Source organism: Pleurodeles waltl, chromosome 7, assembly GCF_031143425.1.
Source record: "Pleurodeles waltl isolate 20211129_DDA chromosome 7, aPleWal1.hap1.20221129, whole genome shotgun sequence".
In the NCBI taxonomy this organism is placed as follows: Eukaryota; Metazoa; Chordata; class Amphibia; order Caudata; family Salamandridae; genus Pleurodeles; species Pleurodeles waltl.
In genome coordinates, this window is record NC_090446.1 from 1,119,380,136 (window position 1) to 1,119,399,880 (window position 19,745).

General features: G+C 42.7%; 1 protein-coding gene across 2 annotated transcripts in view; it reads left to right on the forward strand.

The window, feature by feature from the left end:
• Nucleotides 1–19,745, forward strand: part of LOC138245980 (proton channel OTOP2-like) — a 255,059-nt gene that overhangs the window by 9,242 nt on the left and 226,072 nt on the right. For both annotated transcript variants that reach the window (XM_069200101.1, XM_069200102.1), the window contains exon 2: nt 6,585–6,993. In XM_069200101.1, the coding sequence (XP_069056202.1) occupies nt 6,627–6,993 (367 nt within the window). In that variant the 5' untranslated portion in view covers nt 6,585–6,626. The remainder of the gene's footprint in view (nt 1–6,584; nt 6,994–19,745) is intronic.

Below are 19,745 nucleotides of genomic sequence, written 5' to 3' on the forward strand. Positions count from 1 at the left end.
CCTCATTTTGGTATGAGTTGGTTAGTTTATTGTTTGAGACGTGTTTTACTTTCCCAGTGCTCAAATGCTTGTACCTGCCTATTGCACCCATTGTGTGTGTTTAATGGCTGTTTCCTAACTCACTGTTTTCTAACAATGAATGAGAAAGTTGTTCCAGAGCTTAAGGACCAGGTACCTCAGTGACCTTTCTCCTGCCTGCGATAGTCTGACCTAGGAGACAGAGTAGCAAAGAGAGGTCTAAGGGAGGTAATCTGCCAGAGGACTGTTTATGAATCCTCTCTTTAACGCAGGAATTCTTAAAGTCATAAAAGGTTTTGCTTTTGTGAATATGGCACAGTACCTTAAAGGAGACTCATTGTTTTACAAGCAATCCGTGAATCTTTTGCATTGCCAGTGTTAGGTGCTCAGACGCCTTCAAAATTACTCCTCCCTACGCAATTTTGAATTTGATTTGAATATGAAAGTGCAGTTTCAGGGAGGACAAAATAAGGACTGTTTTAAAAGCATGCAGGGCAATATGATCTGTGCATGTGAGAAGTTTGGTGAGATATTGAGACTTTTTCCCCAACAGATAACAAGCCTAAAGGCACGAAAATGCCATTGCATGAATCTCTGCCTTGAAGGAATGAACCTCATCAAGTAGTACACCAACATTCTAATTCTGCTGCAGAAAGAGGAGGACGCCCAAAATGAGAGGCCAAATGGGGCCTTGTGTGCAGTATTTACAACAGCCATTCGGTCTTGTTAGCCTATAGTTGAACAAAATGATGATAGTCTTATGCTGGATGGCAGTAAGAACTATCCTGTAAATTAGACAGTTCACTTTCAATTGTGTGTCATCAGCATATGACTGTACTGACCAACCAAAGGATCAAGTCACTTCTGTAAGAGATCCCACAATGGACAGTGAAGCTACCAAGTAAAAAGGAAGGTAAAGTCGAGAACTGACCACGCTCATTCACGAACGAGGCAAACCAGACAGTCACTGTTCAAGTACCCCCTTCTTCAAGCCTGGTCCTAAGGATCTCATGGTCAATAGTATCAAATGAGGTGGACAGTTCTGGAAGGGTCACACCCTCACTTCTCCTTCATCCTGGAGTTGACTCAAGTAGTTTTCTGTCACTGCCAAAGCTGTGCCATTTTCAGCTAAAGCCCACCTGCCAAAGTCCGGCTGCCAAGGGTTCAGTGAAGTGAACTCCTGAGAGAATGCAGAGAGCTGCTTGGCAGCAATTCCTTCCAGAATTTTCTTGGGAATAGAAGCCATGTCACTGGATGACAGCTGTCCACAATTGGCATGCACCTTTCAGGATCACTTCACTCCTGCTAATTACTCTACTCTTCAGTACTGAGCATCACAGGATCTTCACACAAAGCACAGGAGATGAGAGCGGAGGTGACCTGGGCTTTGCTGGGAAATATTTGTTGAGTAATAGAGACAGCAACACCGCCTTCTATTCAGAAGGCAGGCCAAGGTAGCCTTTTTGGTTTCTTTTCCCTGAATGATGACATGGACCTAATGTGCGCTGGGAAAAGAGCATGTGTGGAGCTGGGAGGCAGACTGTGTGGCAGATTGCTACACTGAGATGCTGGTATGGTGGTTATTTAGGGCACAACATACTGCTGCAAAAGTAGAGTGGGAAGTATAGGAGCTTCGTTAGAATAAGTATAGTGATCACCACTAATGATAAATCAGTCATTTACACCCCCCTTTTCAAAAACCAGAACTAATACATTTTCCTGAGAACCAAAGCAGTCCTGTAGAGACTATTCTTTGAGAAATGTGTTCAGAAGGGAGGAGTTAAATAGTTTTGGGGGGTTTAACAAGGTCTAGCCCAACTCCCACAATGCCTAAATCGAGAGATTTACAGACGGATTCAAGTCAGTAGACAGCCATGAAAGTTCCTTTGGTTCACCAAAAGGATTGCTTAAGGGTTTAATTCTGCAGGAGCGATTGTAGGAAGGGTCAGGGATGTTTTTGAAGGCTCTGATCACATTGGAACTTATAACAGCTGTCAAAGATATGTGTGCTCCTAAGAACCACATTATTATCCGTAAGACAGAGGTATTTCTGAGAACTACAGGCATACTTTCAGACATAAGTATATTGAAAATCAAAGATCGCTCTACCCACTCCTAACAACAGGCATTTCGGAAGACCAACAACCCTCTGTCCAATACAGGGGTCCTCATGTGAATCTTATGGAGATCCATGCACGTTGAAAGCTCTAGGATTTTCCTTCTTTTGTCCTCTATGGTACTCCTTAGGAATTCCCACATTGATATGCCGGAGGTTCCACATTGATATGCCGAGACTTACTAGTAGACATAAATCCATGAGAGCCCCTGCTTATTTGTTTGCATTACAATCTCTTGTATAGCTACCAATGTGGCCCCAGGTTATGACCGAAAGTTTTAGCCTACCCTCGTTTGTAGTGTTAAGTACTGCTGCAGGCTCGAAAGTCAGAACTGGGTGACAGTGTCACAGGTGACATAATGCCACTTGACAAGTATCATCTTAATGTAGCCAAAGAGGCACTAAAAATCTGGATTTATGCTGCAGATGAAGGGTGCATGGGAGCAATCATGAATGAACCAGACTATGGTGAAACAGGCGTGCGTAAAATACATGTCAATGTTTGTTTAATGCGCTTTGAGGGGTGGAGAGCAGAGACCTGTGAAGGACTTCTGAAGCAGTGGCGCAACAAAACTTGATGGTGCCCCCTGCAAAGTACATGGATGGGGCTCCCCTCCCCAGCCGACCACATACCACTTTTGCTTAGGGGGTCCCCTGGAGCTCGTCCCCCGCACCATGGTGGCTTATGTTACGTCACTGTTGTGAGGGCGGCTAGCATATCTCTAGAATGTATTGCTCCTAAGTTAAAGACACTAGTGGCTCAATTATTTACTGGTCATTCCTCGAAGTCATACTTCCTACTCTCAGGCCTTACAGTATTAGATAGTCTCTCCTTCTACTATAAAGTACTCAAACGTCTCTGCTTCTTATATATATATATATATATTTATTTAAGCATTTTAAAAGCATGAGCCTACCCATGGACAGTGGTGGGCTGCACAGTAAACCAGGAACCTAGAGAGTAGTCAGTATTAAACAATTCATAAATAGGAAGAACATGACAGTAGCATAAATACAACACACAGAAGATTTGTGCATTAATGATCAGTTTCTAGGAGGCTCCTGAGGAGGCAAGAGTCAACATTTTCAGAAAGACCTTCGTGAGTCGGGAGTACAAGCTCGTAATAATTGGAGTTTGATATTATTTTGGACTGGGTTCAAAATGGTTACTTCATCCATCAATCCTCCTTTGACTTCGAGAGTGATCAGAGGTCAAAGCAGCCAGCTACCAACAAGGGGTGGGGCAAAAGGCCTGATATAAGTAGGGATAAAGAGGATAACCAGCAATCAACTAAAACACCCTCCATAGGACTATACCTCATCCATGCCCTTAGTAATTGAGAAGTACCTAAGACTGAACTTCGACGTGCATGCTGAAAAGACAAGGCCACCATAAGGTGCTGCTGTGAATTTATAAACCATTAGAAATTGGAAATTCACTTTGAAACAGTCTTGAGGACATCAATCTTAGAAGAGGCTTCCAGAGGTCCGTACACCCCTCTGGAATTTGATCCTAATGTGCCATCACATGCCAAAGTGTGCACTCAAGGTGTAGTGAGCAAGTTAAAGTTGTCAATTGGTTCACCCTATACTTCAGAGGTTTAAGGCTGATGTAATAAAATAGGTAATGGCCATTTAATACCAAACAGTGGTCATGTCTTCTTATGCGTATTAAAAAATACCTGTGTGCACACTTTGCTACCTCACCATTATGTGTGATTCACTGAGGCTGGTGAGACAGGCACAAAGAGTCCATTATGTGCTTCTTCTATGAAACTACTGTACCCTGCTTTACAGAGTGTGATTGCAGTTTATAGTTATAATTAGGCCTCAGAACTCTGTGGAGTGCCAAAAAAACTCTGCCTTGCTACATGGAGTTCAGCGAGTGACGGAGTTTGGGTAAGGTGCACTGTTCGCACTGACTTTCAGAGCGGGAGTTTCTCCAGTGCTGTAAAATCAGAGCAAACGGCATCACGCCAGGCGGCGCTAACTTCTTTTTGCCACTTGAGTAGATTTTCTACTTGAGCGGCAGCTTCCTACACTAGAGCGGCAGCTTTCTCATCGTGTGCGGTCTCAGCCTACCGCGACCGATTGTGTTCAGAAATCTCGCTCACATTCACCAACTTAATATTGGCGAGTGCGATTGAGAGAAAAAACTCCGCTCCGCGCCACTTTGCAGAGTTTTTAGGAACTCCGCACTAATTCTTCGCCCACCCCTAAGTTATATTCTCCCTTCTGCAACAGGCAATTGTGACTATATTTTCCAGACAGTATCAATGGTTCTTTGCTTTTCTGGGCCCACAACCTGGACGGAAGCATTATAGATGTTTGTCTGTGATGCTATATATTGTATCCGTATAGTACATAGGACCAGGATGTGTCCTTGCTACAAACAGGTAAAAGATTAGATCCAAGCAGGCACACACATGAACAAGTGCCATGCTAGGGGTGTATTGCAAGTTTGTGGGGAGCCTTGGCTACAGCTGTGTTCCTCAGTGCTCCATGAACACCACTGATATATTCCTCACTCCTCTGAGAAGTCCAGAGGCCTCTTGCTCATGCGCACCATAATGAAGGCCCTTGGTATGTTCTCTTAGTGACTCAATAAGCATTAGTGTCCCCTGCCACAGTGCATGAAAAGTGGTTACTGTCTACTGGAGGAAGAGATAAGCATCTTTACCTGCCTGTTCCACCATAATAGACCTGAGTCGAGGGCGCATAATGAGGGAAATAGCAATTAACAACTGATAATGTCCCAAAATATGTGGATATTTATGTTATTAGCACCCACCCCCTTCATGACACCCAGGGCAAGCTCACACCCTATCTCTGTCCTTGCCACTGAACTAGGACATAGACAAGCAATAATAGTCATGCTGAAGCAGGTGTCATAATTAGAAATTATTAATGAATAATTTAGTGTTTTGAATAATGAATTTAGTAGAAAATGAATAACGTAGAAAATAAGGTGCATGTTTGAAATTGTGACTTCGAAGTATGGGCACCAGTGTTCAAGAAATGTACTAATTAATGACTAATGCTTATGAAATATTGAAAATGTATTAGATTAATGTAGTAATATGTGATATTTAGGGTTATGAAGTATACTTAGTTATTAATTGTAGGTCTTAACTTAGCGAGTGTCTTGGCCTCATTTTGCCAGGCCTCATGCAAGAAGCTGTATTTCTTAGTGTTTAATAGAAAATGCTGAAAGAGTGAACTGACTGTAAAATATTCATTGTTTTAATAAAATGCTTAGCAGAAGCTTTCCATGAGAACCAACTAACATGAGACAATGTCCTTAAAAGTGTAACAACTGTGTGTAATATGAGTGAAAAGTACTTTCCCAGGACGCAAACAATTAAGACACTGACTGGAGAGGAAGATGCAACAAATTTAATACCTGATGAACCGGATGATGAGAACATCGTATGGCAGACCAATCAACGGCATGTGAAAGGAGAAATATTAGAATTCATAGATTTGGTATAGAATTATTATTGGGTAGAGTAATAATGTATGATTCATTGACCAATAGGGAATTAGGGGATAGTTTAGGTGACTTTGATATAACAACGCAACAGAGGGAAAAGACTGGAGACCTTATTCCGATTTTGTGATGCGATATTGAGGAGAAGAAGAGATTCGAGATTTTGTCATTGGGCTCATACTCTCTGACTGAGAGCATGATGTGTTGCTGATCGATTGATGACTTGAGGGCGAAGACTGATTCTGTTTGTTGACCCATACTGTGGATAGGTAGATATGGCAATATGACTGAAATGCATTTTTGTGCCTTTTCTTTCTAGGTACCAACTGGTTATCTTGATTAGTTTTCCTTAGCTAGATGTTTCCTAAATTCATGTTCTAAATTGACGATTGACAAATTGCAGAGACAAATGGTTGACAAACTATTTTGCTGAATTCTATGGATTATGTAGCACTATTGAAGCTGACTTTGCTAATGATTTGTACTGATGCTTTAGAATGTATTGTGATTCAAGCTTTGATTAGGTTGTGTTTTTTGCATCTTTTGGGTAATCAATATTATTCTTGATGCGATTGATTTGATATTGAGATTAATCTACATGACTTTAACATTGTTAATATAAGGGAAATAAAATTACTAAACTTTTACTAAAGGTGTGGTTATTCATGGCTGAAAGGTCATGGTGAGTGACAATTGCTGACTCCATTGATTATTGAATATTGATTTGACTAATGATTATTGATTATTGTGTATTGATTATTGTTTATGTACTGGAGCTATGGTAGGAACATCTTAAACAAATCAAAAGGTTCATCTACCTTTACACGTCCCCTTGTAAGTTTCCTTATTAAGGACCGACGCGCTAACAGTTAGTACCCGCATAATAAGATTTCTGATAGGTTGAGTCAATTATACCATTTCAAAGAGGGTACTAATGTTCATTATGTCCTGTCTTTCCAGATAGTGGCCCCTGGACTCAGGACCTGCTTTTACCCAGGAACGATGGTGCAAGACTTCCCTAAAGAGTCAGTCACAGAACTGGAAATGGATGAGTCTGTCTCCCCACACCAGCAAGATGAGTCTGGTATACGTGTGGAAGGGAGTGCGCCTGACCGCTTCGGACTCTGGAAGAAAGGTGGCCGCGTGTTATCTGTCCTGATAGCCACCAACATCCTCCTGCTGGGCTGCTCTCTCATTACCTCAGGATCGGTAGCCGGTGTGCCCATCGAAGAGAAAGATGTGCTGGCCTTCCTGTGCGCCCTAATGCTGCTGTCTGTCTTGTGGATGTGTGTCCAGATGTACTTGACCAGCAAGCACCAGAATGCCGTACTCTTCAAGGACTCTCATGCAGGACCCATCTGGCTGCGAGGTATGTCATCTGCAGAGACTCCAAAAGGATTGTCATTGTTACCAAGGGGCCCCATATTTTGTATGACACATTTACCATTCTGGCTTTTTAGTCATGAGTGCTTTGCCTGCAGTTTTGCCTTTAGCACTGAAAGTATGGACTACTAGTCCCAGCGAGAAAGGTTCTTTTGCCTTAAAAGGCTAATGGAGTCACACATGAATTGGAGGCATATGGCAGGATTGAAGGAAGGCAGTTGTGTGGATGGAGGTGAGAGTAAGGGGGTACACCTAGAGCAGCATCATTGGAATGCACACATATCTAACCGAATGGTACCATTTATGCACTAAGTCTAGCTATGGACTTTTGTTTTCAAAACCAGTGCAATCTGGTAAATGTAGTCATATCTTATTCCAGTTAGAACAAATGGTACCTAAGAACTCTGGATGAGTGCAGTTTTAAACTTCATCCATGAGCTGACTTAAGTTTGGAAACGTTCACGCTTCTACTTGCCTGAAGCCAAATGTAATCCCTGCCTGCTGAGATCTATTTATCCCATGACTGTAGAAGAGGCTTGCAAGCTCTTTTCCTGCAGCCTGATATCCAGCCAAGGAAAGGGGAAACTGCCAACTATCTTCAGGTGCATGGCCATAGCATGGGACAACATTGCCCGCCATGTAGGCACAATTAACCCACAATCTCTTAGGGTTAGTACTAGCCGTGAGTGGTGGAGTTTTGTGACGCAAGAGTAGTCAGCTAGCCATAGGTCTCACTATGCATGGTGTTGCCTTTGTCAACATTCTTATCCATGTTGCACAACAACGTAGCTGCTGTGCAGCATCATTGAAAGTTTTGTTTTTTAAAGTGCTAGGAGACAGCCACTGGCAGCGTTATAAGGCTTTTATATTTTAAATTGCTGTCAGGAGGCATCTTGGAGGGAGAGTGAGCATGCAACATGGAGAATGCAGATGCCTCCCACTGTGCCCTTCCACCAGCAATAAAAAGAAATGCTATGACTCTGCCAGCGCTGGCAACATCATACTGCTTTTTTCTAACTTTCAGCCATGTTGCATAGTAGCCGTGCTACGGTCACAGAGGTGATTCCTATTGGTTTTGTCAATGCTAGTTTTTTTCTGGCAAGAAGGAAGGGTAGGAGGGAGGAAGCAACAACGTAGGAAGGGGAAACAACAAAGCAGGCAAGCACCATTGCATGGTAGAAGGGACAAGCACCAATGCTCGATGGGAGGGATAAGCAGGAATGGAGGCAAGCAAGACAACGTTGACCATAGGGGTAATGGGGAACCAACAATGCTGGTTAACAACATGGGGTGGAAGGGGCCATGCAACATTGCAGGACATGAAGGGGCAAGAAGCAACAGGGGACAAGCAAAAGTAGGCAGGATGAGAGGGTAGGAGGGGGAATTAAGAACACAGGCAAGCAACAATGTGGGGTGAGAGAAGCAAATGAAGAACACGAGGCAAGTGACTTTGCATGATGGGAGGGGACAATCAGAAGGTTGGAGGTGGAAGCAACAATGCAGCCAAGCAATAATGCAAGGTGGGGACAAGCAACAACAGGGACAAGCAACAACAGGGGCAAACAACAACATGGGACAGGAGAGTGGGATGGGACAAGAAACAACAGCAGTACAGCAGGGAGCAAGTAAAAATGAGGGCAGCTTTTTTTTCTGGCAGGACAGAAGGGTACAAGGGGGAAGCATCAATGCAGGAGAGAAGAAGCAACAACAGAGGCAAGCAAGAATGGAGGATGGAAGGGGGCAAGCAACAATGCCAAAAAAGGAGGAAGTAAGAAACAATAGTGGCAATCAACAACAGGACAAGCAAAACTACACAGGATTCGAAGGTATGAGGAGGAAGCAACAATGTAGGCAAGCAACTATGAAAAGTGGGAGAGGGCACAGAACAACAGGAGCAGGCAACAATGGAGGACAGGAGGTTGAGAGGAAGAAGCAACAACGCAGGCAAGCAACAAAAAGGGGTGGGAGAGCACAAGCAACAATGTGGGATGGGAGAAGGTGATTGCCAAAAGGGGCAAGCAACAATGGGGATAAGCAAAACACTACAGAATGGGAGGGGGAAGCAACAATGTGGGCAAGCAACAGCAGAGGTTGGGAGAGGGCAGACATCAACGGCATCAAGAAAAAAAATTGGACGGACAGCTGCGAGATGGCAATCAACAACGAGGGTCAGAAGCGGCAATCAACAATGTGTCAATCAAAACAACACAGGATGGGAGGGTGAGAGGGGAAGCAGCAATATGGGGCGAGAGGGGCATGCCACAAGGGGGGCAAGCAACAATGCAGGATGCGATGTTGGTAGGGAGCAGGAAACAACGCAGGAGAGTGAGAGACAGCAAGCAATAACACTGGAGAGGAGGGGGCAAGCAACAGTGGGGGCAAGCAAAACAATGCAGGACAAGAGGATGGAACAGGGTAAGAAACAAAGTAGAATGTGATGGGGCAGCAGAGAAGCAAAAACGAGGAGCGGGATGGTAGGAGGGGGGATCTGCCTGCAAACACATGTACTCTTATGGAGAACTGCAACTAAAATACTAAAATAGCTCCAAAAGTGCAAGCAGGAGAAGGATACAACTACTTTGCCATGCTCCAGGGGCAGGACAAACACAGAAGTAATAAGTACGGCTAGCACATAGTGAGCATAGAGAAGCAAGGAAACAATAGTGTCGATAAAGCTAACCAATCATAAACAATTGGCAGGCTCTAAGCCCACTGTACGTAAACAAAATGTCTCCTAAGCGACAGCGCATGCACAGTCTTAGGTGAGACCTAAAAACAGCCTCCGAATTTTTGACTAAACGCATGGCTCTTGGAGTTTCACTGGTTATGCCTGCAGGACTCTCATGTTTCCCAGGTTCATGCATGAATTGCACTCATGCATGAATCTGAGAAACAGCTATGCTCCACTCTGCTCTAGCTCTCATGCATGCATTCTGGGACTTTTCATCTTATATGTACCAAATACAAAGCAAAAACATGCACTGGATGAGCTACTAGTGCATGGACATGGGGAACTTAAGAGCTCTTTAAATGACCCTTCATTGCCTGAGTTTATTACTTTCTTCCAAAAGCATCATGCTGCACTCATTAGTTAAGTAGCTCAGCTATGTCAGGATTTTGTTTCTTTTTCGCAGTGGTGTGTATGTTCCTGCATTTTAAATGAGGAGATTAAAATAACCAGTTCTATAAAGCAAAAAGTAAACCGAACTGGATAAACAACCTGCGCTTGTTGTGACCTCATTCCATGTCATCGTGAACACCATTTTTTTCCATGGGATTTTGTGTGGCAACATAAGGCATTTGTGTGTTACAGTAATTAATTGCTGAACTAATTACACTACCACACCATTTATTAACTATTTTTAGGTGAAAGGCCCAGCAGGACTTAAAACCTAATATTTGTGACACATAGTGAGGTGGCTGAGAGCCACTGTGTCATTATGGTTCAGCCATACTTTTAATTGAAGTAGAATTTTTAGGTCTGTCGTTAGCCAAGACCTTTTGATTTTACGAAAATTACCTGTATAATACTTACTGTTGGAAACTGGGTTACTGTTTGTGGGGGGGTGAAACCAACCAAACCCCAAACTACACTGTGCGTAACCCTCTGGTAGCTTGGCACAAAGCAGTCCGGCTTAACCTAGAGGCAATGTGTAAAGTATTTATGCAGCACTTCCAACAGTAATAAAGAGAAAACACAACACAACAAAAATCCCTAACCAATTCAGAGAAATAAAGATATTTTTTTAAATAAATTATTTGAGGCAAAAATTAAAAAATTCCAATTAGTAGAAATGGAGTTAAGTAAGTTTATAGATTTAAGTGGAAATAGCACCACAAAGCACAAAGTACCAACTGTGGTTATCTAGTCACAGTATATAGGAATAAAGTCACAAGTTCAGGCTGACGGCGATGGAACACAGGATGACTACAGGGACCCAGTTAGGCCTGCTAAACAAAGTACCTTAAATCCTGGTTGTTAAGAGATGCGGGACCGGCTTTGAGGATGTGTCTCACATCAGTGCAATGCGAGGTCCTTGTGTGATGATGTGATGCAGAATGGTGGTTTTGAGGAGAGGCAATGTACGATGCAAGATACAATGTGAGGTCCTTGCATGGAGATGTGTGAAGTTCTGCATCAGGGATGCATTGCACAGCAGAGTCTTGGGAGGCAATGTGTCACTCTGTGTCAGTTCTGCTGGGAACACAGCTGGACTGGTAGGGCACCTTCTGACCCACTTTAAGGGTCCAGGACTGATGTGGCACCACACAAATGGACAGGACTCACAGCTGGCAGAGTCCAGACAGGAGCTGGGTTCAATTATGTTGGAGCATGGTTTGTCCCTGAGGATCTGATCAGGAGGCCAGCCAGCTAGCCCTTGGAGCCACTCTGATGGTCCTTGGTTCACCATGCAGTTCCTGTCCTTCTCATTCAGGGAGGAGGGCAACAGGGCAGCACTGCAGAGCAGCAGAGTGGCAGGCCTTCTTGAAGCAAAGCAGCACACCAGTCATTCTTCTGAGTCTTCCACATGTCTGGATGTGTGCTGAAGAGTTGGTTCTGTGGGTCCATTACTAACACCTGATGCCCACTTTGTAGGAGGAGAAGGTTCTGGAGGATTCCACCCCCCTGAGGTGTTAGGCATGCCCTTCCTCCCTGCCCTCATCCTAGCTTGTCTGAGGACACTAAAGACTAGTGACAAACCCATTGGGAGTGTGTTCAGGCAGGGCATTTGTGATGTGCAAGTGTGGTAGGTGACAGCTCCTCCCCTTCGTTAAATGCAATAAGCTAACCTAATGTTGTCCTGTGGGAGAGGCAGGCCTTGCTGTAGTGAAGAACCTATTTAAGTGTTTTCACTAGCAGGACATGTAAGAATTAAAAGTACATGTCCAACTTTTTCAATACATTGCACCCTCCCTTATGGGCTATTTAGTGTCTACGCTTGTGGTGACATATATATTGAAAAGTAAGGTTTGGGCCTGGCAAAAGGTTTATTTTGGCAGGTCAAAATGGCATCCTTAAACTGCACACACAGGCTGCAATGGCAGGCCTGAGACACGTTTAAAAGGCTACTTAAGTAGGTGGCACAATAAGTGTTGCAGGGCCACTAGTAGCATTTAATTTACAGACGCTGGGTACATGTAGGCACAATTTACTAGGGACTTACAAGTTATTTATATGTGACAATTAGTTGTAAAGCAATTCGGTCATGTTTAAGGGAGGCAGCACAAGCCCTTTAGCACTTGTTAACAGTGGTAAAGTGTGCAGAGTCCTAAAAGCCGACAAAAGCGGGTTCAGAAAACAGAAAACTAGAGGGTGAAGGTAAAACGTTTGAGGCTGACACTGCAGAAAGGGCCAACTCCAACACTTACTTAAAGGGGATTTCAGTCATCTCTCTTCATCCATAGATCTGTTGTTGTGCCATTCACATTTTGCTTCCACCCACAAAAGCATACAGCATGGTACAACGGGTCAGCCTACTTCAACCACCGGTTAATTCCACTTTGAGTGACTGTATTTTGCTCTTTCACAATGAGCGCATCCGCACATAAGGTAGTCTCATTCAGTGCCAGTGTTTTTAAGTTTTAACTGCATAACTACTTTAGAATTGCCTTTGTGTTTAGAGCCTGGGGTGAAAGCAGGGCCTTTCTTACAGATGTGAGCATAGGGCACATTCCACACTTTATCAGTTCCTGTCTCCTTCCAATGCTGTTGTAAATTACCTTTGAAGTTTCCTTTGTTTATCTGGCTGCTGTTATTTCACAGCATAACAAATTGAGTCCATTTTAAACTTCTCTGTGTTGTTATCCACTTTTTTCTATGCATGCAGCACACAAGCCAAAAGCTTAAATATTATACATGTCATTTTATAAGCAGACAATTCTTCAGAACACGATTATACTGGACTCAATTTCACCAATAGTTTCTTAATAAACCTTACCCATTTCCTTTTTTTCTCTTTTTTTCTCTTTTATTCCTTTTTTACTCTTTGTTTCTTTTTTCTTCTTTCTTGCTTTTTTGCTTTCATTCTTCCTTCCTTTCTTTCTCTCGCACTTTCTTTCTTTCATCTGTTCTTTTTCTTTCTTTCTTTTTCTTTTCTTCTTTTATTTCTTTATTCTTTTTTCTGTCTTTCTTTCATTAATATTTTCTTTCTTTCCATGTGTCTTTCCTTCATTGCATCTTTCTTACCTTTTCTTTCTTTCTTACTTTCTTTCTTTCTTTTTTCTTCCTTCCTTCCTTTCTTTCTTTCAGTCTTCCATTGTTTCCTTTTTCCTTTCATTCTTTCTTTCCCTATTTCCTGCTTTCTTTCCTTTCATTATCTTTTTCTTCTTTCTTTATTTTTATTTCTTTCTTAACTTTCTTCCTTTTTTTTCTTTCCTTCCTTCCTTTCTTTCATTTCTTTCATTCATTACTTTCTGTCTTTCTTTTAGTTTTTTGGTCTTTCCTTACTTTCTTTCCTTCTTTCTTTTTTCTCTCTTTCCTTCTGTCTTTACATATTTCTATCCTTCTTTCTTGCAGTCTTTCTTTTCTTCCTTTTTGCATGTTACCTTTATTGCTTTCTTTTGTTTCTCTTTTTTCTTGCATTCATTCCTTCTTTCCTTCTTTCATTTATTCCTTCATTCCTTCTTTCCTTCTTTTTTTGTGTTCTTTCTTGCATTCTTCCCTTTTCCACCTTTCTTTCCTTACTTCGTTTCTTCTTTCTCTTCCTTTCCTTCTGTGTTTGCTTCTTTCTCAACAACAAAAGTTTTTAAGCCAATGGCAGAATGACTGGCTTTTTTAGGTCTGTTTCAGCTAAGATCTTTTGATTTTACTAAAATGATATGTATTACATAATTACATGTAGTGGTTTTCAGGCAAACTTCACCCATTAGTCTGTGGTTGTGTCATTCATGTTTTTCTCTAACACCCCCAAACATGCATCAAGAGGCAATGCATCAGCACACTTCAGCTATTAGCTGCCTTCCCAATGAGTTACATCATGCTGACCTTTCACAATGAGCAACTCCACACACAAAGCAGTTCTCTTCGTTGACAGTACTCTGCTTCTCTAAGGCCAAAAACTATTTGGCCTCTAATCAATATTTTTTTGTTTAGATTGAGGGACACCTAGCAGCTTCCCAAATGGCACAGTTATCCAAAAAACATGAAAAAAACAAATCAATTTTCAAAACGCTAGCCGACAATTCCAGACCTACAGAGTTTGCCAATGCTAGTTTTATTTGTATATTGCTGTTTCACATGGATCGATCTCCACTAAATTTGTCATTCACTTAGCATAAGGACCGGCATGATAATTTTGGTGTAGTTCTGTGCATCAGTGAATAAAGGGATTGTTCAAAAAGATTTGTGTTTCCGTTTTAGGTCCCATAGGAATTTGTGAACAAAGTAACAGCACAAGCATTGGCATAGCCACTGGGTCTAGCCTTTGGAACCTCATAAGTATTTAGCCACGCAGCACATTATCCTGGGTGCTACAACATCTACTGTTCTTTAATGTGGACGCTTTGGCACTGCATTGAGATGTTCTTAAAGTATTATTTTTGTACAACTGGTGGTCTGAACTCACATATCTGAAAGTTCTTTCATACATAATAATGAAGAAAAAACACATTTTAGTGAAATACAATTCAGGCAAGGAAGCCACAACAGTACAGAGCATACCAATACTTAGAAATAAATTATCAAGAACACCATAATTGGTTTGATTGCACCCTCCCACATGTAGTACAACCTGTTTGATTAGTTCCCTTAAGCAATGATGGACCAATGTGGCCTACATTAGCCACTTATACAACACATCCCAATGTGCAGGCTATGCAAACAACTTGTGTACGCACATTATACAATCAGATAGTAGCAATGTATAGACGTTTAATACAATATGTAATGAGGACATTAAACACAACCCCAGTGAAGGCTGCTTCAACTATTAATCAATTGGCCGTTACAGGAATAAATCAACAAACAGTTCACTCAGTTATGGGTAAAGCACCCACTGAGCAAGAGAAGATTCTGTTCTGGTCTGTGCAAAAAACAAACCACCTGGAAGCAGTGTTTCCCCATACGGGACCCTAAGATAAACATAGAATTCTCACATTGTGCCTGCCATTTGGAATGGTTCCCTCTATAGAGGAACATGCAACTTAGGGAACAGACTTTGCCACAATTTATACCAACATGCATGGTACCACGAAACATGCAAATTTACCGGGAAGTGTTGAAACAAATTCAAAATGAGTACTGGCAGCCCCGTCCCTGGACTTGGGAAAGAAACTGATTCACAATTTTGACACAGTGTCATCAATAATATTAAGTAAAATTGAAGGGGAAGCAGCAGCACTGGTTGAATGCAAGGGTACCAGGAGCATGAGCTGCCAATGATTCTTTCCAAAACCTATACCAGCATAGGCTGGGATAGTCTGGGTGCCAGACCAACTAAATCTCAAATACAGAGTACTTCCACTAAGGAAAGTACTAAGCAAGCACAAAAGTGCTCTAAAAACGCTTGGATAAACAAAAACAAAATAAAGACAGAAGAGGTCAAAGAGGATAATCTCTGCAAGTGGAGACCTCAGAAAAAATATATATAATCTTGGAAAGAGAGACACTATAAAAACAACCGATAGATACCAATATACTGACAATCATCCATCTCATTCCTTCCAACACACACCAGATAAATGGACTGACAGGTTCATATGGCCAGAACACCGAAGCAACTACGTGAAGCCGAAAAAGGACTCACAACGTTCCTCAGAAAGTTACGTTAAAAGGAGGAAAATGCTCCTCAACAAAAGCCCCAATTTAAAAAGAGGAAGGTGACAGTGAAATCAATTAAGGATGCCACTCACATTGAGAATGTTGTTGAAGAACAGGACAGGGGCAGTGACTCTGCTAGACAGCGCAGCAGGGATCACAATATGTTGCCAGAATCTTATAGACCTTCTGGATGTGACAGCAACTAACAACTTTCTTGAAGTCAAAATAGTGAACAGGAGTGTCTCCCCACTGACAGGGTTTACAAATTAAACATTCAAATTGAGGGAGACATAGAGCTCACTATTAAAGTAATCTTCTGGAGAAGATTAACACTAAATTATGACATACTCTTGGCAGGAAAAGATTGGCCACCCCAATACTTCCGCTAGTTTCCACAAAGAGAACATGTAATTTTGCCTTCTTTCTCAGTCCTAGTTCCAGACCATGTAAGTGAAGCCTACGCTGCGGATTGGGCTTTGGCATGAGCTCCCACACTGTACCGTAACCACGTAGGGTGGGATAGAGATTCCCCCATCCCGTAATTCCAATTAGATCTACACCACATTTCCAGCTTCAATATCCCATCAAATATGAAGTTAAAGCACCTGTGAGAGAAATTCTCACACATCTGGAGTACCAGGGTTTAATAAATGTCTCTGCAATGAGTAACCCGTAATTCCCCATAGCAAACCAGATATTCCCACTGTTTTTTTCAGACAAGATCTAGCACCTGAAAGTTGGGAGCCTTCAGCCCACGTAGCTCTCAGCAGCACTTTTGCCATTTGCCTCAAGGGTATCAGGACAGCCCGGGGTAATTTTCTGCCAATATTACATGATATTGACCCTCAGGCATAGTCCTATGAGGACGACATCTGTCTCACAGATGATGACCTCAATAGACATTTAGACAGGGTGGATCACATTGTTTGAGGATTTGCCGCTAAAGGCTACAGATTTATTTTTAAGGAAACTAAAATTGCTTTTTTCTGTGTCCTGTTTCTAGAATATGAATTATCAGGTGATGCCAAGAGTCTGGCCTCGCATCTTCTAGAAAAAAACCTCCAAACACCATGAAGAAACGGCAGTCATAGCTGGATTTCTTCAAATTTGGCAGAAAATACATTCCAGATTATGCACAACTCATAAAACCTCTTTATGATTTGATTTGCCCTGACTTTTCAAGTAAACATTGTACACCAGAACACACACACATTCTCAGAGAACTACTAGACATGCTAGAAGCACAACACTGTGACACACGTGATAATCAAACAAATTTGGTCATGAGAATATTTGCTGGTGCCATCGGTTTACCTATGTCACATTCAACAAGGGTACCCATAGCATACAAATCGCATTTGTACTCCAATGCAGAACAACGTTTTGCACCAGCAGAAAAAATGCTGACTGCTAGTCAGATGGCTGTCATCAAGCAAGGAGAGGACACATAATTGTCATTGCCCCGGTGCCAGTCCTTGAGGCAGTCACCAAAGCTAGGATTCCAAACATTAAAACATTACATCCACATTGGATTCAATGGGTAACTTCCCTGACTGCCACTGATGTTGATAATGTTTTTGACCCACAACTGCAGACTTAAGAATTCCTCCAATATGAACTTAAATACTCCGCACCCAATAACATCTTACCTCTTAACCAATACTGAGTCTTCATTTATATTGATGGTTCTGCACATCAAGCTGTAGGTACCCAACACCAATATTCTACTGCTTGCACAGCTGTTAATGGTGTAATGAGGGATGGTACATTCTACCCTCAAAATACCTATACGCAGACCCTAGGGACTGCACAGTTCAACTTGCAGAGCTTAAACCTCTGGTCGTGGTGCTGGAATATACGGATCCTGAACATCCAGCACTGATTGTGTGTGATTCGTATTACTGTGTCCAGTCCTACAATGATTCCTTACAACACTGGTGCCTGAACAAATTTACAGATTCCAAAGTGAACACCATCAAACACAAAAACCTGTGGGGGAGGGTAGCTGATCTTAAAGACAGGCTACCGAAAGCACATACCTTGGGCCATCAATGTGTACGAGTACACGTTGTAGGAAACACTTTGGCTGATGAAGCTGGCAAATCTGCAGTAGCTACGGCTTCTGTTGCTGCAATTGCTCCTTTCTCAAACGAGATTGGATGATGAGATGGCTTCTGTGAAAGCTTCAGCTGATTTCAAGCCTTTACCAAAAGCATACCCAGCAAAATATTCCCACCATCTCAGTTCCATAGGTGGGAGATCAAGTGATCCCCAACCAAGCCCTGAGATTAAATCTCAGTAGAGAAGCACAAGAGGGTGATGCTTCTGCCCTACTATTTCCCTGCTACAAAAACACTATTGGTGGCCAGGTCTAAACAAGTAGACCAAACAGTATGGTGGTTATTATGGCATTGGCGGTGACTGTTAAGGTGGCGGTAATACCGCGAACAGGCTGGCAGTTATTACTGCCAAATTATGACCATGGCGGTGATACCTCCCATAGACAGCCAATGTACCACACCAACCACCAGGGGGTTAACAACACTGACTACAGCGGTAGCCATCAACAGCCAGGCGGAAGCCAAGGTACCACCCACCATATTAGGCCAAAGCAATCCACCAGGATTTCCGGGGTGGTACCAATGCCATCAAAAACCTGGCGGTAACACATCACAGAAAACTAAAGACTCACATTCAGGGACACAGATGATTCCGCCGCCACCATGGAACTGGAACTTCAAGTCTCCCCGATGCTCTACCACGCCATGGACATCCTAGAACGCCAACTCCGACGAAGACGATGACGGTGAGTACAGCCACCTAGCACACAAGGGAGGGAGGGAGGAAAAGGGGAGTGACACACACACGCACAACACACACCCTTCACACACACACCATACACAGAAATAGCTGCAGAGTAAAACGAATGTCCAGGACCCACATTAAATTAAAACAAGGACAACAATTAGAATAAACGATAACTGTAATTTGCTGCCAACAGCCACCATAATGTCAAATCAAAAGCAAATGCAGGCGTCAATGTCCGGAATGGGGCAATGGCCAGTCCAACGTACAAAAGGGCCACATGGACACAGGGCACAGTCCAAGGCCCAACTTGATTCCTGACACAATCCGGACTCCACTGCTTAGGGGCATCATGTTGGAAATGGGCAGGCACCTCAGGGGAAGGGGGATGGGGGGCGCACCTCAGCTGAAGTGGATACCATGCCCACTGGTTCTGGAGGGGGGTCCTTGTCCAATTGTCTCTGATGGGGAGTGTTGGACTTTTTTTGCTTATGCAGGGTCATCCCCAATCTTTTTGCCTCCTGCCTCCTATTGTTTTTGACCTGTTGCTGTTGGCTTTTGAACTCTGAGCACTTTACCACTGCTAGCCAGCGCTAAAGTGCATATGCTCGTTTTGTAAATTGTATGTAATTAGTTCATCCGTAATTGGCATATTTGATTTACTATTAAGTCCCTAGTACAGTGCACTAGAGGTGCCCAGGGCTGGTAAATCAAATGCTACTAGTGGACCTGCAGCACTGGTTGTGCCACCCACATGAGTAGCTCTGTAATCATGCCCCAGACCCGCGACTGCAGTGTCTGTGTGCAGTTTTTAACTGTAAATTCGACCTGTACCCATTTGCCAGGCCTAAACCTTTCCTTTTCTTACATGTAAGACACCCCTAAGATAGGCCCTAGGTAGCCCCAAGGGCAGGGTGCAGTGTATGGTTAAGGTGGGACATATAGTGATATGTTTTATATGTCCTGACAGTGAAATACTGCTAAATTCATTTTTTACTGTTGCAAGGCCTGTCCCTCTCATAGGTTAACATGGGGGCTACCTTTAAATATGATTAAGGTGTAGAATCCCTTTGGGAGTGGATAGACCAGTGGAGTTTGGAGTCTCTGAGCTCACAATTTAAAAATACATCTTTTAGTAAAGTTCATTTTAAGATTGTGTGTTTAAAAAATGCCAC